Source organism: Pyrgilauda ruficollis, unplaced genomic scaffold, assembly GCF_017590135.1.
Source record: "Pyrgilauda ruficollis isolate IOZ18807 unplaced genomic scaffold, ASM1759013v1 scaffold182, whole genome shotgun sequence".
Classification (NCBI taxonomy): domain Eukaryota; kingdom Metazoa; phylum Chordata; class Aves; order Passeriformes; family Passeridae; genus Pyrgilauda; species Pyrgilauda ruficollis.
Window position 1 is genome coordinate 292,643 of NW_024517207.1, and position 23,203 is coordinate 315,845.

The following is a 23,203-nucleotide window of genomic DNA, read 5'->3' on the forward strand; positions in this document are numbered from 1 at the left end:
CTTTCTCATACTTTCATAATGCCAGTATCATACCACATACAAATCTTTGGGACATGGTTCATCATTTTGGATGAAATGTCATTATCTTATTTGCATCCTCTCAGCTGAGGGGACAAAGCTGCTGAATGCTGAGCAACGAAATGCACTGACACCTCCCACACAAGATAAAGCTGCTCATCATTTCCATCAGAGCAGTGCCTGTGCCAGTGCTGCTCATGCCTGCTGTTTTCTGAGGTGACAGCTCTTTGGGGAAACCCATTTGCAACTACTGTGGGGCAAGGATACGCTGTCATATCCTTCTTTGCATCCATTTCAGGAAATGGTAGTTCTCAGTGCCTCCTTCCACCTCTGAAAGTATTGGTGGGACCAACACAAAAAAAAAAAAAAAACAAAAAAAAAAAAAAAAAAAAAAATTTAACAAGCAAGATGTGCTTTTGACCCCATGGAATGTGACCAAGGTATGACAGAGTTTTAAGCAGTGGAAGAGCAGCTAAATTTCTTGTTGTTTGAACTTATTTTCTTTCAATACAGAGGTTTCTGGTAAATCACTTTCTGAAAAGGAACAATTGGTCTTTGGCTGCTATATCTCTCTGAAGTCAAGCTCATAGTGGAGCAGGAACACTTGTAGCCAGGCCAGTGAGTGAGACTGCATTCTCCCCAAGACAAATGTTTTCTCAAGGCAGCACGTAGCATTTCCAGCATGCTCAGAGGGGTCACACACAGACTTGTATCTTTGTTACATTAAGATCTACTTCAAGGCAGAAAAATTATACTTCTGCTAAGAGAGTCCAGTTCTCTGGGAAGGCTGATGAAAGCTCCATTTTGCTCTATGCCTTTCATGGAATATCCATGGTTATGGACCTGTCACTGGTTGTTCCTTGGAAGCCATACTCAGGACTTCATGGGATTAACCAACATGAGCCAGTGCTGAATGGGCTCATCATAGATACATAACTCACACATAACAAGGTAGAAAAATGCAACATTTGAGCCTCTAAAGCATCAGAAAATCACAAACAGAACTGTACAGTAAACAGCAAAATTGAAATAAACCACACTATCCTTTGCAATCAGCAGTGAATTCCGTTTTACCACACTCTCCCTTGAATCAGCAGCTGTCTAAAGAACAGCAGGCACACAAGTGCAAGCATCCAGCATATTAACAATGATAAAATACCCTGGAAACCACATGCCATTTGTTCCTGGTGTCTTTCTAAAGCTTTTCTTCTGTGCTGAGCCCCACTCAAGACCGTAGGAGTTAAGACAGGAAAATCAGGGATAGAACTAGCTCACCACAAGTGTGAAACCAAATTAAATTTATCTTGCTGCTGCAATTGCAGGCCAGTTACCCAGCACAAAAGTTGTCAGAGCAGGAGCTGGACTTTCCCTCTGACACTGCTCAAATATAAATAATGTTTCAGGCAGTGCTGTGCCAGGGGAATTCTACAAGAGGACCAAAACTGCATCTAACCTAGCCATACTCCAAGTATTGTATTTGAAAGCAATAAAGTAAAACCTGCATTTTACTCAGTAACTGCATCAAAGACGACTTGTAAGTCCCTTTGACTTGCTTTGCTCCCTCACTGCTTCCTACTCCTCTGGCTAGACTGAGCAGAAGTCCTTTGCTGTCCAGAGGCCACATCTACCACCTGCACTTAATCCATCTGCTGACCAGCATCTCCTGCTGTGCAGCCACTTTTTGCCCAGAACCACCAGCATGTCTAGGTAAGCAGAGCCCCAGTCCCATCCAGAAGCAGCTCTGCAAAACCATCAGATCAAAACACAGGAACAAAAACCACAACACCCTCTCCCACACAGATCCCTGAACCAGCTTCTTGCCTTTCTTCTCACTATTCCCACTCTATTCTCCTCTCCCCAGCCTGTCTCTCAGCTCCTTCTGCCTGGCAGCCCAAGCAGCAACAGCAGCAGCCCCCAGTCCCACCTTAGCCATTCAGCCTGGGACAATCAGCCTTTTCTAAGGAAATGAGGCGTTCCTAACAACGCTGCCCCTGCGTGTGCTTTTATGTCCTCTCAGCAACGGGGAGCTGTCTGCCCAGCTCCCAGCAGCCTGACAAGCAATGTAGGGAGGTTTCAAAGATACTAATTTTCTGTACATTTAATGAAAATAAGCAGGGGAACAAGTGTAAGGAGAGAGCCCTTAACATCGGTGTAAGGGAAAGGCTGCGGTGTGAGTTTCACCTCCTGTTTGATCACAGGGAATCTGCACAAGGACACGGTCTGAATAACTCAGCTGAAGAAAGGAAGGTTCAGTTAGTGCTTGCACCTTGTTAAGCAGGAGCAAATCAAACCATAAGGCATGAGGCACACAGAGTCATTCCACTGCTCACAGCAGCACCTGTTAGGGTGTCCAGAACAAACTGGGGCACCAATTCAGCAACAGAAGAGGCCTGACTTCTACAAATTGTTCTTCAAAACCTTTTTCTTCATATGCTCAGTGGCTCTGGTTTAACCATATGCCTGTGTTGTTTGTGCTCACCCCACCAAAGAGCTTTCTGGGCAGGCATTGCCCAAAATTCCCTTTTCTCTCTGAACTAGCACAGAAATGCCACGTATGCTTCTCATTTGTGCTGCGACATTAAACTGATTCTGCAGCTATCTAAAAAAAATTGTGCTTATTCTCTGTTCCAATTTCTAATTGCAATTCACATTGCCTTCTCCACCTGCAACATTTTTATCTTACTCATCGCTGTTTTCTCCAGATGAAATCACAAATATCTTTGGAGTCATACTGTGCTCTGTACAATTGGAATGACAGATTTTTTCAAAGCCTTTCTCTAGCATCCAACAAAATAGCTTGAAAATATCCTTGTAAACTCATCTTGGTGAACTTTCCAAAATTTTTCAGATTTATTACAATGTTCCAAGAAAAAAAAAAAAAGAACTCTTACAGCTTTTTCTGAGATTTCCTGAGTAATTCCCTGCTTGCTTGCACAGATGTTTTAAACTATTTGTCTGTTCTACGAACCCAAGTTTTTCTAGAGTTAGCAAAACTGGATTGGAAAATCTATTCTTAGGCCAAATGCTGCTGCTGGAAGACGTACTAATTCACTGTGACAAGCATTTTAAAGGCTTGCTGATTCACAATCCACCTACACACTGCCTACCCCGTGCAGCCTGAATTAGCTGTCATGGTTGTTAGGCCTCTGTTAAGATGTAACATCTGACCCTTCTCCTTAACTTTTGTGCTTTGGAAGCACTTACTGTTGGCTGCATTATGGTGGTGCCCTCCAGTGCCATGATAATTAAGACTTTTCTCAGTGATGGCCCATAAAATCACCATGAATTTATAACTCTGTCATGAAGATTCCCTGGGACTCTGAGCTTAATCAGCAAAGTGAGTGTGACTGTATCAAATTCTGAGCGGCCTTTTCCTTGGGACAAGGGAGGGGTGAGCTGTGCACAAGCTCAGGAACACAGCATTACTAAATTATTACTAAATTACTACTAAATTACTAAAGAACACTAAATGTATTCTTAAAAGTGACATTGGTGATGCCAAGGCCATCGATGCTTGATGTTATTCCCAGGATTTCTGGCTTCGACCTTATTGCAGGCTGTGCATCAGCTGTAGCACAGTGCAGTGAGCCCTTGCTCTACTCTGTAACACATCAGTTGCCAACAATAAACTCACAGAGAGAATTTCAACAGCACTAACAGCACCCCCCTGTGCACACCCAGCCCTGCTCTCTCTCCTGGACGGGAGAACCCCGATCCCTGTGAGCTCCAGGCCTGAGCACAGCCGTGGAACACACGAGGTGCTCCGTCCCCAGCTCCCTCATAACTCACCACATCTGACCCCCGGGTGCAGCTGTCCCACCCCACAGGACTGCTGTGGCTCTGAGGGCTTGAGGGCCTTCCTGGCCACCTCGTGGTCCGTGCCCGAGAGGCGGATGCGGAACTGGTCCCTGCTGACTGTCTTCCGCAGGGTGCGGATGGTTTTCCGGAACCGCTTCTCCGTCTTCTTGCGGGCACAGCGCACGTCGCAAGTGTCTGAAAGGCACCAGGGGTGAAAACTGCCCTAAGTGACCGTGCACAAAATCCCACCCAATTCCCACTAACCAACTCAAATCACTGAGAAAGTGACTTCTGGGAACAAGTCTGAAATCCTCGAGGACAAATACGCTGAGCAGCTCTTTGATCTTTGGAGCTATCTCCATCCCTCACTCTTTCTGAAGCAGTGAAATTAATGTTCAAAACAGGAGATACTTTTTATCATCATTTTGCATACAGACAGAAGTGAAAAATACAGAAATTAAGGAGCAAATGGCAAGAAGCTTCACAGCGCACCTGGAATTATTTTCCAACCAACCTGTCACCTCCTTCCGGCTCGTTTCCAGTTCAAAGTCCGCAGTGATAAAAATCTCTCTAGTCGTTGCCAGTCTACTGAGGGCTCCGTGAACTTTCTTGCCAGAGCTGCATGTTAGGTTTACATAGTGGAAGCTCTCCATTACTGAATTTTGTCTCTCTGTATGAACAAAACCAAAGGAAGCAAAAGCTTGGCCAGGCCTGTTATTGGACATTCACCGGTGCTCAGCACGTGGGTCATCGTGAAGAGTTAAAAAGGAGCAAACCATCACCTCCATGGGCCAGTGAAAGAACAGCTTGGCCAGTCTCTCACCTGATGCACCCTCACACAGAGTCATGGCCATTCTCCTGGCTTCAATGAGGAAACAAGGTTTAGGTAAAGGAAACAGCCAGAATAAGCTCTGGTTCTGGAGGACACAACTTGTCACTGAGCATTCAGCTCAGTTCCTCACTGTCACTCTGCTAAGGACAAACAATCAGACACACTGATTCATCATATTGTCTAATGACTCCTTGCCCCATTTTTTTTTTTTTAAGTACTCCTCCTCATTTTCTGCTGACTTTGTAAATTCCCAGGCTATTCTTTCTGCTTTGTAACAGATGGAAGAGCTGACCTCACTGCATCCATCTGGGGCTGCTGAAGTATGAAAGGAAGACAAGAGACAAGAGGAATAACCCTATGACAATAGTGTCAGCATAAAGGTCAGGAGATTTTTCAACAAGGCACCAGACAGTAAGGAGCAGGTGAGAAAGGAAAGAAGAGAAAGATAAAAAGAGGAAGAAAAAGAAGGGATCAAATTATTAAAAAGGATGGTCGATTTTACTGAGAATTTACTAGCAGTATTACAAACAAAAAAAATAAGGGCTTTCCTAGCAAGACTGTGAGGATGCCACAAGGAAATCCTGGGATCTGAAATAACTGTTGCAGGAGTCATGGCCAAGCAGGAAGAAGTGAAGAACAGAAAATCTTCAGTCCTCTGTGCTTTGTTTGTGGTGTTCTTCATATCTGGAAAGCACTTAACCCCTGAGCTATGGCTCTAACCTGCTTACCTGCATTTTTAGATTCATACCTGGTAACATCTGCTCCAGACCTTCTTGAAACATCTCAGTCTTTTTCAAACTACATTTTCCTTCATTTAATTTAAAGGTTACGCTTATCTTGATGGCTGAAGCATCTTCAGGAAGAAACAATGAAACACATTATTTTTTAAAAAGGAGTAGAAAACTGAGATAGCCCTAATGTCACACCACAATGATGACAACAAAAAATATGCTGACATGACGTGATCATCACAGAAAACGTAATGAGATGTCAGAACCCCCCTGTTGTGAAGCTGGTTCACAAATGTAATGAGAATGAAGTGTTGTACATTTTATTAGGGGGGAAAAAAAAAGAGAGAGAGACAGAGAAAGGAGATCAAGACCAGATCTACTATTGGCTGAAATCAAAGGAGATACTTCAAATCATTTCAGAAAGTAGTTTATGTCTATGGCTGTAAATGCCTTCTAAACATTACAGTCCAACCTAAACACACTGTGTGTTGCCAACACTGTCCAGGTTTGGATGACTAAAAGGAGACATAACTCCTGGGCTAAGTGTTTATTTCACTACTGATCTTTTTCTTTATTTTTAAATCTCAGTTTGAATGATGCTGATGAAGCAGCATAAGGGGAATTTTTTGCAGCAATCATGAACTACAATCACAAGGAAGAAAACAAGTGATAAATTATAAGAGGGGGGAAAAAGTCAACAGAAATACCTTTGTTTCACAGTTATCAATGAAAATAAATAATTCAATCTATGTAACAGTAAATGTGGTGATTACCCAGCCAGCTGGAAGCATTTGCATTTTGCTGCTTTTTCTTAAGCTGAGAGGACCTGCCACAGGTGAGGGTGTAGGCATCTTGTGTTCCTAACAGACAGACAGACAGTAAAGACACAGGCACAGTGCACTGAGGACTCCTGTAGCATGAAACACATTTTAAACTTGTTGACTGGCATCAACACACAATGCTGTTCATACAATACTCCACATTAGAGCTTGTCTCTTCCTAAGCCATTCAAAGGATTCAGGAAGAGAAAGAGCATCAGTCCCACAAGCAGCAGCTGAGTCCTGTGGGACGGAGGGGCTGTGTGGGCAAAATCCCAGACCCCACGCAGGGCTGGAATGCCTTTGCCCCATTCACCAGTGCTTCTGAGGGCCAATTAAGGAATGGCCCAGGGAGCACAGAGAATTCTTCCCTGTCCTCCCCAGCTTCAAAAAGAGACTTGTGAGAAGGGAATCTGAGGGTAGAGTGGTTATAAAAGACAAGGAAAGTGGGGCTTTCCTGGACACTGCCAGGGATATGGCCCTTTATTATCTGCAGTGAAAGAGGAAAGATCTCTGTTTATTGACTGCTTCTTGGGGCTTTCTTGACAGTGAGGAGGTTGGCCCCTTACCCTCTGTACAGGATCATGTGCTCAGTTCTGTTAGCTCTGACTTACCAGAGAATACCTGGACATCTGGAGAGCAGCTCAAAAAGCATCTATCACTCCCACCACTCTTAATGCAGTGCAGCAACACCTTGGGTGACACATTATCAGACAAGGGATCTTTTGTCTCTAAATAGGATAAAACAAACACTCACAGCATTAAAACATCTACCTTCACCCTACCAATAAATCAGCACGCAGCTGCTTTTGTAGCCAGTACCTGAGAGCACCCATGCAATTATTATGCTGTTTAGACAGAAAATTCAAGCCAAATAAAATCACTGGAAGATCACACCACAAAAGTAACTTCCTTTATCATGAGCAAGCCTTCTCATGCAGAGGAACAAAAGGAAATAGAAGAATGAGCTAGATAAAAGCACAGGAAAGAAAGCATCAAAATCCCTCAAAGTATCTCCTGTTTTTGGGGTTGGTTTGCTGTTTGTTTTTATGAATTTCCACATCACTACCATCATGCCTTGCTAAAAATTAAAGCAGAATACCATGAACAATGACTCATACCACATAACTGAACAGACCACCAAATTTGACTGTAACCATATGGCCCACCAGACACATCAGTAGTAGAAATGTATTTATATTAGACACCTTACCAACACAGTCCTTTTTATTCCAGTGTAGCTTGTAGTTAGACTGACACAGGCATTCATAATCTCCCAGTGTGTTCACACACAGCTGCTGGCAACCACCATTGTTGATGCTACATTCATTAATATCTGCAGAGGAAAGGTAAAGATACTTTTTAAAAGTTCTCTTCCCAAAATTATGTACTCCAACTCCACTAGGTAAGTGTGGACACAAATACTGCTCAGTAGAGTCTTGAAAAGACTTCAAGGATTCTACCTGGACACCCAGCTTGAATCAGTTTGTCCTCATGGAAATCCTTTGATAAATGTCAAAGCAGACCAAATACTGGTGGCTCATAATTAAACAATATCCAGCCTCAGCAATATGATAACAAATCAACTCTAAGAAAAGCAAATCGAGTCAAATCTGTGTTGCATTGTGTCTGGTTAATTAATATTTCTAATTTTAAATAAAACCAGAGAACAGAGTAGGATTCATACTGACCAATGTTCCAAAGTGCTCTGATAGATGCAACTACTGTGGAACACTTGGGCTCTGGGGCAAACACACCATTGTGTCCCCCTTGTCTCTTTTGGCCAATTATCCAATTTTGGAGCCTTGTCCTGCCCAGGAAATGCCAACAGGAGGAGAAATTAGTGACAACACAGCACATGCTGCCTCTGGTGCACACTTGCATGCTGATGCAGAATGCACCATTCAGCAGTGCTGCACCCCAGGGTCAGCACTGGGGCCAAAACTATTTATCCTCTTCATTAAACCTGGATGGTGGGACAAGAGCTCACCCTCAGCAAGGTCAGAGATGAGACAAAACTGGGAGGAGTGGCTGATGCACCAGATGGTTGTGCCACTATTCAGAGAGACCTTGACTGCCTGGAGAAATGGGTCAATAGGAATCTCATGAATTTCAACAAAGGGAAATGCAAAGGTCTCTGTCTTTGCTGCTCAGATCCACCCTGAGGAGGGCTTCACTTCTCTCCCAGAGCTTTGTGGCAATTGTACATAAACCCAGAAAGCTGCCATCAGGAAACCTGTTGAAAGTCCCATCAAGTTTGTGCATCTGAGGGTACCTACTGCCACACACACTTATCTCAATGTTAGTAAGTTCTTATCACTGCTGTCCCCCAGACTAGACCCCCTCTAAGTAACAATTTGTTAGAAAAGACTGTAAAACACATTACAAAACCAGTCTGATTTGGAGGAAAATGTACTTTTAACAGAATTGAGACAGCAGGGGTAGGAATGAGCAGCAGAGGAAAAATGGAGAAAGAAGTCAACATCTTAAATTGGTAGTGATGCCTAAAATGCCACAAATCTTTGGTTTTCATTGACCTTTTCTTAGGATGCCAACCTCTTATCTCCAACACTTACTGACTTCTCCCACAGAGGTCAGAAGGTGTATTCTCAGTGTCCTATCAGCTCTGACCAGCCTGTGAAGTTCTTGTCACTGCTGTCCCCAGATTAGACACCCTCTAAGTAACAATTTGTTAGAAAAGACTGTAAAACACATTACAAAACCAGTCTGATTTGGGGGAAAATGTACTTTTAACAGAACTGAGACAGCAGGGGTAGCAATGAGCAGCAGAGGAAAAATGAAGAAAGAAGGCAACATCTTAAATTGGTAGTGATGCCTAAAATGCCACAAATCTTTGGTTTTCATTGACCTTTTCTTAGGATGCCAACCTCTTATCTCCAACACTTACTGACTTCTCCCACAGAGGTCAGAAGGTGTATTCTCAGTGTCCTATCAGCTCTGACCAGCCTGTGATTGCCAGTCAATGAGGGACTTACTGTGGTATGAGGATTAATTAACATCTTCTGCATGGGGGTATGACAAGAAAAGACCAATTAGCAGCCAACAGCAAAATTACAGCTCATTTTCCTCACTGGCAGCCAAAAGAAATTGAATTAATGCAGAGGAATTAATCCAAAGTTATGTTTTACTAAGTAGAGCATATCACAGTATTATTCCTTATCCAGATAAGTTCCCATGTTCATCAGGATAAAACACAGTGATGTAACCTTATTTGCAGAATTTCTAGAGGCAGAGGGTAGAACAGACAGGCACACAGGGATTTCTGAATTGTTTTCTCCAACTGTGCTCATTCTGCCTCAGAAATAAACAGGTCTTACTCAGAATTGAGTAAACTTTGGACTCAGTAAGGTCTTGCCTAAAGCTTATATAAAACAAGCTTGATTCCATTTAGTGTCCCAGTTATTCATGTTTCCTCATGTTAATTCTGGGAACTTGTCAAATGTCAAGCTTCTATGAACTACTTTCTCTTTCCTTGTAGGAAAGACATAAAAATTTAAGAGTATTAATCTTGGCCAGTGCAAAGTGGCACTACATCAGCTAAATTCCAACCTACACCACATGAGGATCTGACATGTGCACCTGCAGAACTGTAATTTTCAGAGTTGTTCAGAGCTCCCTGTTCTTCAAGCCCTACTCCACTGACTTTTCACTGAAGCCAATGACTCTTCTGCCTGTGGAAATTGTATTGAGTTATGGATTTCAGATCCAAGCACAAAACCCATCAGTTTGTCCTAATAGTTACAGGTCCCTTTTGCATGCTCAAAATCACTTGGGCAAAGACAGGAATAAGCAGGATCAGTTTCTCCTTTCCCTGTGTCTCATTATCACAGCAAGGGGTAAAATTTACACTGGGTCTGCCTCAGTCTGTGTCCTGCAGGGACTGTGAGCAGGCCAGCGGGAGCCTGGCCCTGCCCCAGGGCTGTGCAGTGTCTGTGACTCACCTGCACAGTGGGTGAAGCCGTACAGGGCGTATCCCTTGTTGCAGGAGCACTCGAAGGTGCCGGGGTGGTTGATGCACGTGTGGTCGCAGGCCCGCTCGAAGGAGCACTCGTCAATGTCTGCAAGGTGTAAAGGGAGCCATCAGCACCCCTCAGGCTGCCCAGGGAGCCCTGAGGAGCCAGCAACCGCAGGGATGTGCAGATTTATGTGAGCCACGCAGATTCTTTCAAAGCACATCGTGTAACGTAATGAAATGACAGTTTTCATAAGAATGCTCGGTTTGCCAAACAAGCTTTTCCTTGGCAAGCGCAAAAACTGCTGTTACATTTTTACAATTATGTTTAAATCAAATTATTTCTCTTCTATGGGAGAAGAAAAGTGCTGACAAAACTCGTATTTTATTAGGATTACTCTACATAGAAGTTAACTGTATGAAGGAAAGTATTGCCTTTGGTTTTTTTCCTCCCTAAATGAAGCTCTGTATGAATATCCAGCACCTGATTTAGGTCTGCTGAAAATCAGAGTGTTGTCTGAGTGTCTGAGAATGAATATTCATTATACCATCAAAAGTACCTAAAATTTCCGCACTAGTACATTTTACATGCCAGGTAAGAATGTTGCAAGACAAAAAAAAAATTCACATCAACTTCACTAGCACTTTTCATCAGTCTTTTTTCTTGGACATGCAGCACAATATCACTTTTGAAACAAGGGAAAGTAACAGAAGTGACAGGGGCAAAAGGGAGATGCAAGTCTAACAGATTTCATTTAAATAAAACCCCAAACTATCTTGAAAATCAGATGTTTGTACAGTAAGTTTTTTTCCATATAAATAGTTGTCCTTCTTTGCCTATTTATAAAGGATAAGAATGCACCAAAAAACCCAGGTGAAAATTACTTTCTCTTGGTCAGGTCAGTTTTCTGAAAGTCACCTTTAATGTCATCTGGTTTCCTAGGAAATCACATAATTCACCATTTGGCTGACTGAATTGACATTGTTTCATCTTGTTGCTTTTCCACAACCACAGACCATTTTGATCTTCACCATTTTGATTTTTTTGTGCATTTAAGCAGCTTAAATAGACTTGCTAAATCTATATGTACAAACCACTATGGAGCAAAGCAAACATGCTTTGTAGGTCTCACAGGAGAAATCCATGTCATCCTCAAGAGCAAATGCTCCGTGGTGTTTTAGGGAACAGAGATTCTAGTCTGTCTACAGACCTATAATTTCAGAGATCACGTTATATCTTTTTCCTTTAATAATGAGCTCATGGCAACTAAATATCCTATTAAGAAATAATACTTCCATTGCAATGGTGAATCAGTCAGAATGATTGAGAGAGATACATTGCCTAATTTTCCCTGTAAATTATTTTAAGATCATCAAGGCAGGGAGAAGCATTAACCTCATAGAGAGGTTTTAATATGATGCTGCCTCTGTCCCTTCCAGATAATAGCTCACTGTGCCATTAAACTTATCTCCTACAATAGCATCAAGCCAACTGTATTAACTCAACAGCTGTTTCAGAAGAAAAAAATCCAAACTGAGGAATGGAAATGATTCTGGAGTGCATTATCACTTCATCATTGTAGTAGATGTCCAAGCCACGCTGATTTGTCCTACTTTTGTTGTACCATTGTCTCTCCAGTGCACATACCTTGACAGGACTTCTCATCTGTTAATAATTTAAATCCTTTTCTACAGCTGCAATCAAAACTGCCAACAGTGTTTTTACAGAAATGATCACAGCCTCCATTATTGGACTGGCATTCATCAATATCTGTAACAAAAAAAAAAAAAAAAAGCCTTTAACAAATTAACATAGAGCTTCAGCACTCAACCTACTCCCACTGCCAGATTCAGAAAACAAGTCACGTCCAGTCAGCTGGAGGAGCCCAGAAACAAAATCTAGTGAGACTACCACAAATTAAGGAAGGAAGAAAGATCAGATCCAACTCTTAAGAATGATCCAGCCCATTCAGCCCCAGGACAGTTATTTGCTCTCATTTAATGTATCCCTGTCAGTTGCATTTGGGCAATGCATTCATAAAAGACCATTCCCTAAGTTCTGTTTGGAAACACTTTGGCTCCAAGGCTCTCTAAGAGGTTTCAGTATTTTAAACATTCTCTCCATTTCCTTTCTGTAAGCCCTGCAGAAATCTCAGACAGAAACTTCCTGCACTACCCTGTCCTTTTCATGGCAACATTAGAATGAGGCCTTTATCTAATATTAATTGACTCAGGCCTGGGGATTTCATCATTTTTACTTAGCAGAGCAGCCTTAACATCTAATTACTGGAAAAGCAATATAATATACAACTTAACCGTGCCTTTGCTCCTTGCCAGAGCTCTCATTAGAGCTGCTTGGAGCAGTGTATGTTTATAAAACACATCCCAGTTTACACACTGGTGTTTACTTACCAAGTCTCCTGATGCCCAACCAGGCTGTTGGGCTGGGTACCTGTGAGCACCCACACACCTGCCAGCCTCAGTGCTGACCTCTGCTTAAACACAGAGCTGTTGTAGCTCTCCCAAACCTGACCTCTGGAAAACGAGGCACAGCAGGTGGAAGTGGAGAGGGGGAAGGCAGACAAGAAGAGATTCTCTGCACGTGATACACCTGATGTGAGGAAACCACAGCCTCTACCCAGCTGCAATCCTTCCTGAGGTCAGACTGCACACACCAGCTTCCCTCTGGACACTGGGCTGCCTCTGTTTGGAGATTTGTATCTTACAGGACCTGGTAACACCTATCAGGTGTGCAGGAGTATGAAGCCCACCTTTGCAGGTCTTGCCATCGAACTGGAGGGTGAATCCCACGGGGCAGCTGCAGTGCACTCCGGTGGAGGTGTCCTTGCAGGTGCGATCGCAGCCGCCGTTGTTCACCGCGCACGTTTCTGGCAACGACACAGAGCTCAGGTTTCCCCAGGGAAATCAGAACCAAGAAACATCATGGGATACGAGGCACAGCCCCAAGCACACTGCTGTTCAAACATTCAGCCTAGAACACATGAGCAACTGCTAAATACACGTGTTGGCAAACTCCCTGCCTCAGCTATTTCCAGGCTTTTTGTGAAAACTCTACAAACAAAAATGCTGTCTTCTGGGTATTCCATTTGTGTCTTAAACACAAATCCCTGCTCCTTGATGATGAATCTGTTACTGCCAGTCAGTTTCCTTACACCCCCAGTGAATCTTGGCTGATCCCCTGACACTTCCCACCAATGAGACACTTGATTACACTCAGCACTACTAAATGAGTTTTCTTAAATCCCTCCTGACTCATCTTCCCTACTACCTGTGCTCCCAGTCATGGTGGGTAACACCCTCACTGAGCATTCCCTCAGCCTGAGAATTCAGGTGCCATTCCAACCAAAGTTTGCTCCTCTAACTCCCTGCTATGCAAACTATGCCTAAATCTCACCGAACCTTGCTAGTGAGCACTCCACATCCAGTCAAACAGAAATATCTCACTCTTTGGCATCCATCCTCTTGTCATCCATCTAAGCACCTCAGTCAGTCAAACAGCCTTTTCACTGGCTGGACAAATACAATTTTACATGGCATGTGTTGATTGAGAGAGCCGCAAAGAACACCTTTTTTATGTCTGCTTTTTGAAATCTACTTTCTTCTAGCTCTGTATGCTTGTTTTCTGCAGCATCAAGCAGATGCTACTTATTCAAGTTTTGAGAGCTTTACTGGTTTATTCCCTCCCTGTTTCTCATCTCACATGTAGTATTGGCAGGCTGTGTCCAATCTCCAAGGGAAGACAGAGTACATCTTCTTTCTTCCTCTGTCATTCTTTTTGAAAATAAGGCTATTCATTATATGTCTGAACACTAGGGAATGATATTATTTCCTGAAGAGATAATGGATCATCTCAGGCAGAATTCAGCCCAGAGCTGAAGGTTACCATAAAAAAAACCAAAAAAACCCCCCACTAATTCTTCAATCTAAAAGGTTTCAACAAGCAGCAGAATTATTTTGGATCAGCACTTTTACCCATAAGCAAGCGTCGCTTCACTCTCTTGTCCACATCAGCTGCTGCTGTGGTGTTTCCCTCAGAAACTTCAACAGCTTCTTCCCTCTCTGTAAGGAACATGAAAAAAGCAAGTGAGTAAAGGTGCCCTGACCAGAACCCTCACCTGACATCCAATACACACAACCAGCTGCATCACACACTGAATCAGAGACAGTCAGAACTGATCAGGCAGAAATAACCTATTTTTAAATAGCAAGTAGTAATAAGAATCATGAAGACCTTTCAGTCAAAACCATGAGAATGTTTTGCTTTTGTGGCTTCCTTACAAGTCATGTTTGCTTCAGTATCCTTAACAAAACAAAAGATGTGCTGCAGATGTAGTAAAGAGCAGCAAGATGAAAGAGCTAACTGAACTGCTCTGGTAGGAGTGCACTGTCACCATCCATCCTGGGCTAATTACAGCAACCAGCCAGTCATGCCTGAGCATTTGATTTCAATCAACAGACAACAAACTCTTCCAGAGACTGGAAGAGTTATAAATCTTAAGTGCTTTCTTTACTGGATAACTGCCTTGCCAAAACTATACATTAATTGATTTCAGAGTCCCAGTTTTTACAGATGTACTCCTTGCTTACACTCTCTGGCTCACGCTACTGAAGAAACTGAACCTAAAATATCCCAGAGGGAAGGAAGCCTGCTTTGGTCAGTGACAGGCCTCCTGTTTCAGGGGGACCAGTGATAACTACAGGTTGCAACAGTATTAGGTAGCTACTTAAATAGGGAAGCATAACTTGCCTGGAATCAGGTTCCTTAATTTTGCACTCCTTGACATTTTCTAGCCATACTGTTATGAGGAGCATTAATCATGCACACACAGCACCAGCACACCCCCCTGGAGCCCCTGCAGTGCATACTGACCCAGGCAGGTTTTCCCATCCACGTGCATGACGTACTTGGGGTGACAGCCACAGACAGGCCCGCTGTCAGCATCGTCACACGTGTGCTGGCAGCCGCCGTTCCCGTGGTTGCACGTCACTAGGGAGAAAACACAGGGCACTCTCACAAGAACTTCCAGCACCTCTGAAGGACAGTGTGCAGTCCCACTGCCACCTGAGCATCCAATGCACCTTCCTAACGTGCCCCTGTCCTGAAGGGCTCTGCGAGAGTGAGACACTGCACAGCTCTTCATGGAGCTGAACTTCAGTTGTTATGGATGATGGCACAACTCCCAAACTGCAGACACTGCAGCAATCAACAGACCTGTGTGACAGTGTCCAGAAAACACATCAATTCTGGTTCAGTTCAAAGACACACAGTTCAGAGGTGCCATCCCACCTTAGCTAAAACACACCAAGTCCCATCTCACTGCAAACAGAGCACTATTTGTTCACTTTGGGAAACCATAAGCACATGCAGAATGTTGCCTACAAATGCAGCTCCTCTGGTTCTTGGACAGCTCAAATCCTGGTCGGCATTCGCAGGCAACTCCTCCTTTGGGTGTTTCTCTGCAGATGTGGGCACAGCCATGGTCTTTGTTCATGCAGCTCATGCCTTCTGTAAAACAGGAAAGGTACAAGAGCATCAGCATCCTCGGCAGCTCTGGGTGCAGGCAACAAGGTCAGTTCAACACACACAGACTAAGCCTCTAACTCTGGGAAGACTCTGCAGGGTTGGGACGAGAAGTTTCAGCTCATAGAGAGGAAAGGCAGCGAGTCCAGTCCTGCAAAGTCAATGGCCCCAAGGTTTCTCCTTCTGTGACCTTTTCTGTGCCTGTTCTTTGACTGCAAGGCCAAAGAGCGACATCCACAGATTTGTAGAGCATCTGCACTCTCATCCAATGCTCTCACTTTAAACTTTTAGGTGTTCATAAAACCCCCTCATTTCTTTTGAAAAAGTGGCAATGTCCAAGTCTAAAATGAAGTTCTTATTTCTCTGCTTAAAAGAGCAGCCAGCAGACATGGGAATGTTTAGAACAGCAATCACAAGGGCCATCCCAATTTCAATCCCTGGCTTACAAAGCAGATTCCCAGAGTCATAACCTGTCTCAGCAGTGACCAAGTGCTGGGTCCTATCTCAGACCAGGCCAACGTGCAGATTGCACACATGCTGTACATCAATTCTCTTTATCATTAACCATTTTGGTTTCAATTTTTTTTTTCTGATTTCAGTCCACACCACCCAAGATAACCTCACTGGGTATTATCACAGTCTTCTGTATTTCTACACACTTTCCCAGTTAGACAGAATTTAGTGCCAGTGTCTGCTTTAACCAAATGAAGAACCAGTGTGACACTGATGACTGGATTTCTTTTGCTACACTTCCTAAAGCATTCTGTCATTTTTATCTCTGCCAGCTCTTGCACAGCACTCAATTGCCAGAGTGTTTTCCTGACCTTTGCAAAAGATATAAAGTCAATTAAACAGGGAGGAATAGTTTCTAAAATTATTGCAAAAGCTTCTTTCCCCTTCCTCCGTGGTTCAGACACAAATCAGTGTCTTTGCCATTTGCAAGAAGGTGGCACAGCCTGTGCACACACAACACAAAAACATCCAGCAGCTGGCTGAGTTACCCAACGGGATCAACTGACCAAATTAAACAAATAGGTTTTCTTTTAACAGAATACCACAGATTTTTTATGAAGTCCTCTACAGTGCTACAAAACCAGGAAAGAGAAGACATCTGAATGCTCTCCTTGGGCGTACAGAGAGCACACCTTTACCATCAAATTCTCTGCCTGGGCACATTTGGTTTTAAAAGGACAAGTTACACCAAAATGCTCTTTCTTCCCAGTGAGAACATTCCATTTATGAAGACCAAGGGGAACATTCTTTGGCTGCAAGGGCTCATCCCACACCAGCGAACTTCTCTGGAGCTGAGCAGATGCACAATCAGGAGCAGAAGAGCAAGGGTGACCATGCTGCAGAAAAGGGACTGTCAATTCCACGCCCGATGTGTTTTTTAAACTTACACAGCCCTTTTTTCAGCCTTACTACTGAGTGAAGCAAGCCCACTGCACTGTGAGGCAGAGGTCGGCCCATCACCATTATTCCACTCACTTCAATTAGATCCTTTTTCCACACTGCTATTCTCACCCCCTGCAGCACCAGCTACAGGACCCTTTCTCTATTAAGACAGCTTTAAGCAACAAAAGAATGGACATTGCAGAGCCCAGATTATTCTGCTCTACTGGCTTTCTGATTCCTTTCCCACAGTGAGGGCTCTCCAGAAGTCCCACAAGACAATGAGACTTCAAATCCTGCAGCACACAGGCACAGCCCAAGGAGCCCACAGGAAAGCTGTCACCCATTATTGTGTCAGTCAAGGAAGGAGACAACCTATGAGGCCACAAATTAGCCTCATTAGCTCCGGTGTTTTTGTGAAAGTTCTGGTCTTAAGCATGCAGTATGCTTTGGTCTGTTAGCTCGGAGGGGTTAGAGAGCATTAAGAGAATTATCAGCTTAGTTTCTGTCAACAAAGTTATTCTTTTGTCTCTATTGAGCTACCAAAGAGGAAGCTGTTCAAGCAGGTACTTTGGTAAAGTTCACTGGCACCAAACAAATGGTTTATATGCTCAATTTGGGATTGCTCCATTCTGAGTGAGCAGACTTCAATCAGGTCTCCACAGAAAGCTAAAACTCCTTTCCAGACCAGGATGCATTTTAATAACAACGTATCCATTGTGGAACAAGGTACTCCACCAAACCCACCAAAATCTAGCTGACCTAAAAGGCAGTTTCATAGAAGATACACACATCCACACATTCCAGGATTTATTTTGGGACTGCTGCTTGCTTCCAAAGCTGGTAGATCTCTCTCAGCCCTGTTTTACAAGGTTGTATTAAAGAGATGTCTGTAAAGCCATAAATGCTGTGTGGCTGCAAACTCCTTGGTGGACACAGAGTCTCCCAGGTCACATTGTTCCAGTGCTGTTGCAATGGCAGACTGTGCTCCAGAAACAAACCCCAAGCAAATGTTGGTCAAATCTCCCACACGCTTCCCAGACACACAATTTCTATTGTACCCTGGCCTACTGACCCACAAATATCTTGGGATGGATGGCTCTGGATTGTCCCACTCAGCCAAGAGAGGTGAACCCAGTGCCTATGTGCTTGAGCAGATCCTGAGCCAGGTGAGACCTTTCCGGCTGGATCTTCTTGAAGTTACCCAGCAAACCTGAGATCTGAGCACTCCTGTCACTGCAAAACAAGCCAGCAGCATTTCCCTATCAGGTCACACTAAATTAATCTCTTACATGTATGATCTGGGTTTAAATATTTATAAATTTTTGATCAGAAGGTGTCAGGACAACATTCCCAATCTGCTGAGAGCATTAAGGCTCCATTTAGGGCAGGTTCAAGCAGGCATTCTGTAGGACAGAGAGAGAGGAGGCAATGGTACAAAGAGCTACCAGACATTCTGAGAGAATAGAAAATGGTGAGGAGCACCAGCACAGCCAGCAGAGCAGGACATCCCAGGAATGCTGTAGTCTTTCATCACGCTGTCTACATCCTTGTGCTAAGGGAACTTTTCCCCCAAAGCTCTCCAGCTATCCCTGTTCTCTGCAGCCAAGGCTCCAAGAGTGACACTGGGATGGTGTCCTGTGTGTGAGTTCACACAGGATTCAAAGGTGGCTTTCATCCCCCAGATCCCCTTCATTCCCACCAATTCAGCACAGCCAGCAGAGCTATGACTGTGAGATTCCACAAGGGAGAGCAGCAAGATTTGCCATCCAGAACAATAGCAGCCACAAAGATGCACTCGGTCTTTACTCACAAAAAAAATCTGTTTTCCCTCAAAATTTTGTATTCCCTGATATGGAGCAAGTGGAACCCAGAAACAAGGTGCACATGCATGGCTGCCCTGCCATCTACTTCAACAGCTTCAAAAGGTTATTCCTTCTCCCACACAGATAAAGAGTAGCTCATTCCAGCAGGCAAGCAAGGATAAAAAACAGGACTGTGCACAACTTCCCAGAACACCTTCATTTCCTGTGGTTTAAACTCCAGGTCACTCTGCTTCTGTGTATTTAAAGGCCAATATTGCAGCCCACAGGGATTGATGATTGCAGCTCTCAGGCATTGATATATGAAGAATTTTAATGGGGCTGGGAGACAGGGAAGGATTGTTCCCTCATTTTACAGATAAGAAGCAAAACTGAATAGATGGTCTAGGCAGTAGGAGCCAAAATCTGCTTTGATCAATGCTGTGAGGTCTCAGAACCAGCAAAGTACAAACACTGAGCAATGCATACACAAGGCAGAGAACAGAAGTCCCAGAAATGAGCAGAAAAGCAGAGAACAAAGTGAGGGGAAAGATAAAGAAGAGAGATTTGGCTTACAACACACATGCCCACCCAAGGGGAAAAAAAAAAAAAAGTTTAAAAAAAATGAGGAGAACCCTAAGCAGCGCTTTACAGTAATGAAGGGGGGAGGGGGCAAGGTAGAAGGGAAACAGTCACAGCATGAAACCTGAAAAAATGGCTTTTAAAGAAAGCAAAACAAGCACTTTAATGTTTTACTAAGAAGAAAAAAACATATCAATCAAAACAGTGTGTTGAGGTTTTTCTTAAGACTGGTTTTGATAAAGATGTATTTTATTAGATAGATTTTATGGAGGAAAAAAGTCCATCTTTTTTGTCCTCTTTGTTTTCCTTTTCAAAGAAAAATACCTATGTTAAGTGGATGTTTGGTGTTATGGAAAAAAGGCCTTTTAGGAAAAAAAAACATTAAGATAAATTAAATGCATCTTTAAGAAAAGAGACAGAATTCCAAAGGTACAAAGAAGGGAGCAAATATTGGTGACAGGGAATGCTGCTGCTCTCAGTTCAAGAAAGTAGAAGGTACTCAAGTAGCAGCAAGTATGAAAAAAGAGTTGGAAGTTTTTCCTCTCTTGGCATCAGACAAGACAAGGAGTTCAAGCAACCAATTTCAGTCCTCAGAGACTCCTCCATGGGTGCACAAACTCACATCCCTGCTGTGCCTTGTCCCAGCACTGCTGCCCCTCTGCCTGGCCCAGCCCTGCAGTGGCAACCTGAGCCATGGCCCGAGGAGCCACCAGAGCCCCATGAGACCAAGCCCAGGGCCAGAGGAGCTGAGGACACAAATTCTTAATCCAAACAGAAGAGCAGTTCAGCTCTGTCAGATGACAGCCACCTCAGCACCCTCATCTGTGGATGGCCATATATGTCTATAAATGTTGATCTCTTCACTTTGGGGATTTTTAGAATGAGATTTGTTTATTCATGCTCAGATTCCTCTTAGAGTTATGCCAACAATAAGCCATAGATTAAAGAAACCCTTGCAGCTTTAAGCACTTCTCACTAAAATTTTCACTGTACAGTTCAATGGACAACTCCCTGATCTGAGCAACCACTTTAAAGCATTCCCTAAGGGCATCCAAAATAATTTTGTTCCATCTGATGTCTAATTAGATATCCAAGACTCTGATCTCTCAAAGGTCGCTTCACAAAGGTTTCACTCAAAACAAAGCAGGAGATTTGAATACCTTTGGGGCTGACAAACAATAAATCTCTTAGCTGAAACCTAAACATTGTAGAGGGAATCTGAAAGGTATCTGAAGGTAGTGCAGCTACTGCCCTGTAACTAAAGCCAGTGAAAATGCCCAGAACTCCGTTTGTGGCCATCCCCTGGGTCAGGGCAGAGTTTTGCTGCCCAGCAGAGCACCAGGGCCAGCGGGGGTGCAGAGCTCAGCCTGTGACAAGCGCAGCACCGCAGACATGCAGCCGGGATCAAAGGGGAGGAAAGGATGCAGCGCCTTCAAAGCCAATTAGAAGATCCTGACACACCGCTCCTTTTCAAAAGCAGTGAGGACTTCAAGACCCTTCACAGCTTTGAAAACATCAACCCAGAAACACTTTAGAAGGCGGTTTGGAGCTTTTGCCCGCGGCTGCCGCTCGGCGCCGGGCGGGCGGTACCTTCGGAGCGGTGGATGCAGGTGTGCTGGTTGTCGCTGAGGAAGAAGCCATCCTTGCAGCGGCACTCGTAGCTCCCCACGGTGTTGACACAAACGTGCTGGCAGCCGCCGTTGTTGAACATGCACTCGTCTGTGTCTGAGAGAGAGGGAAAGACGGAGATGAGCTTTGTGCTGTCACCAGGGCACGGCGCAGACAGACATCAGCTGGGCTGGGACACCCCCGGCTGCCCTGGGGGTGCTGCTGTGCTGTCACCCCTGGAAAGGGCATTTCTCCGGCTGCTCTTGCCGTGTGTGCAGTCTGCCCCCAGGCACAGGGCTCCCAGCCAGTGCTGGCCAGCCCAGGCAAGCAGAGCTGATGGCCACAGCCTTGGCAGAGCCAGCCCAGGAGCCCCAGCAGCCAGGGGAACATTCCCTGTCCCCAGTGCACCCCACAGCCCAGGCACACCCAGCTCAGCAATCACATGGCTGCCTCAATGGGACAGCCACCCTTTGCTTCCAAACCCATCCAGGCTTTAAAGGTTGTAGTGGTTTTGGTTCATTAATTTGAGATTTCTTTTCCCCAGGAAGCTCCACATCCTAAAGCAAAGGTGGAATAAGAGAAATACAATCCTCAAAATAAATTCAGCTAAACACCTATCTCCTGCTCCTTATTTCACCCTAGCTAGAATTCACACACCACATCTCTTCTGGTGCTTGGTTTGTCATCCTCCCCCCTCAAACCTAGGACATCATCACTCATCATCAGGGCTGCTGCTGTGCTGACTGACTGCGCAAGGACAAGAGCAGAAGTTCTGGAAGCAGATTTAATCTTGATTTTGCAACATTCAGAGTCTCAACAACACCAGAGAACACAGAAGGGCTCTGCTTGCAAGACAACCAAGAGAACCAAAGAGTAGGAAAACTTCAGCTAAGCCTCTGAACAACAGGATGCCCATCCCAATCTCCAATTCTTTGGAATTTTACCCCTTAATAAGCACAGGTTTTTGTAACCACGAGTGCCAAATACTTCTCCTAGACTAATTTTCAGAAATTTTAACAGGAACTAAAAAACACTCAGTCCCTTAAAAACAGAACAAAACCTTGCTGAGGCAAAGCACTGGTCTCATTTGCAAATTCATCTGTAACACCATGTTTGCTCCCTGTTCTGTTCATTGTTCCTGGCTAATAGTACAATGTTTTTAATTTAACATTGTAGCATTTCTGGCAGAAAACAGCTGGGTTTAAAAAAAAAAAAAAGGAGAAAGAGAGGCTTTTAGTAAGAAGCATAACATAGTATTACAACAGATTTAATGTCCACTGAAGGCAGTGAGTAAGTCAATTGGATGCAAAAGAATGTGACCTGCTGGAGAAAAAGAGCGGCTGACATATCTCCATCACAAAGACGCTGAGTATTTTAGAGTTCTGCAGTGATGTGAATGTGCAAACAATCATGAATAAACAGCCACCACGAGTCTTTAGTGCTACAGATTTGAACTCCAGCAGATGTTTCTGTCTTACAGACCTTGGAAAGCTTTCAAAAAAATCATCTCTTTCCAACAAGTAATTGTCTATTTGGCTTAAACCCAGGCGCACAGCAGAGATCTTCAAAAATAAGGGTGAGAGGAGGGCAACCCTGGCGTGAACAAAGTAAATAAACAGATTAAGAGAAGATGTGATCCAATTTGCTGCATGCCAAAATATTTATTTAACGTTTACATCACAACTCAAAATTGGCACATCAGTGGTAAAACCCTCACTGTAAGTCAACGACATTTTGTTTTATTTTATTTTATAGGTCTGCCATGCAATGCTGAGCAGCTTCCCAGTGACACAGCAGGTGGCAGATTTTGGTCTAAGTTATGTCAGTGGTCACAAACAGCCCAGCTGAAGAATGCCCTGGGTACAAAGAGAATACACACATGCCTTTTGGTGCCATTGTTAGAGGCAGCGTGCTCCTTCACATCCACCCTTCATGGTAACCTCAGCTGAACTCCATTCTGTGTTTACACAAATGCAAAAATAAGATGGATGTTCTGTTATTTTAAAGTATCCACAGATATTTTGTTTCCCTCTCTACTTTATTTAAATATTTGGAACCTGAGGAGGGGAGTTCACCCTCTCCTCCACCTACGCTGCAAAAAGCTGGG

General features: G+C 43.9%; 1 protein-coding gene across 1 annotated transcript in view; it reads right to left on the minus strand.

Annotated features, from left to right (window-relative positions):
- Positions 1-23,203, minus strand: part of SCUBE2 (signal peptide, CUB domain and EGF like domain containing 2) — a 34,053-nt gene that overhangs the window by 8,763 nt on the left and 2,087 nt on the right. The window contains exons 4-16 of the mRNA XM_041464662.1: positions 21,079-21,213; positions 15,572-15,697; positions 15,062-15,178; positions 14,164-14,250; positions 12,942-13,058; positions 11,819-11,941; positions 10,160-10,276; positions 7,411-7,533; positions 6,812-6,928; positions 6,153-6,239; positions 5,397-5,501; positions 4,331-4,486; positions 3,808-4,011 (exon numbers count right to left, since the gene is read on the minus strand). Of these exons, the coding sequence (XP_041320596.1) occupies positions 3,808-4,011; positions 4,331-4,486; positions 5,397-5,501; positions 6,153-6,239; positions 6,812-6,928; positions 7,411-7,533; positions 10,160-10,276; positions 11,819-11,941; positions 12,942-13,058; positions 14,164-14,250; positions 15,062-15,178; positions 15,572-15,697; positions 21,079-21,213 (1,614 nt within the window). The remainder of the gene's footprint in view (positions 1-3,807; positions 4,012-4,330; positions 4,487-5,396; positions 5,502-6,152; positions 6,240-6,811; positions 6,929-7,410; positions 7,534-10,159; positions 10,277-11,818; positions 11,942-12,941; positions 13,059-14,163; positions 14,251-15,061; positions 15,179-15,571; positions 15,698-21,078; positions 21,214-23,203) is intronic.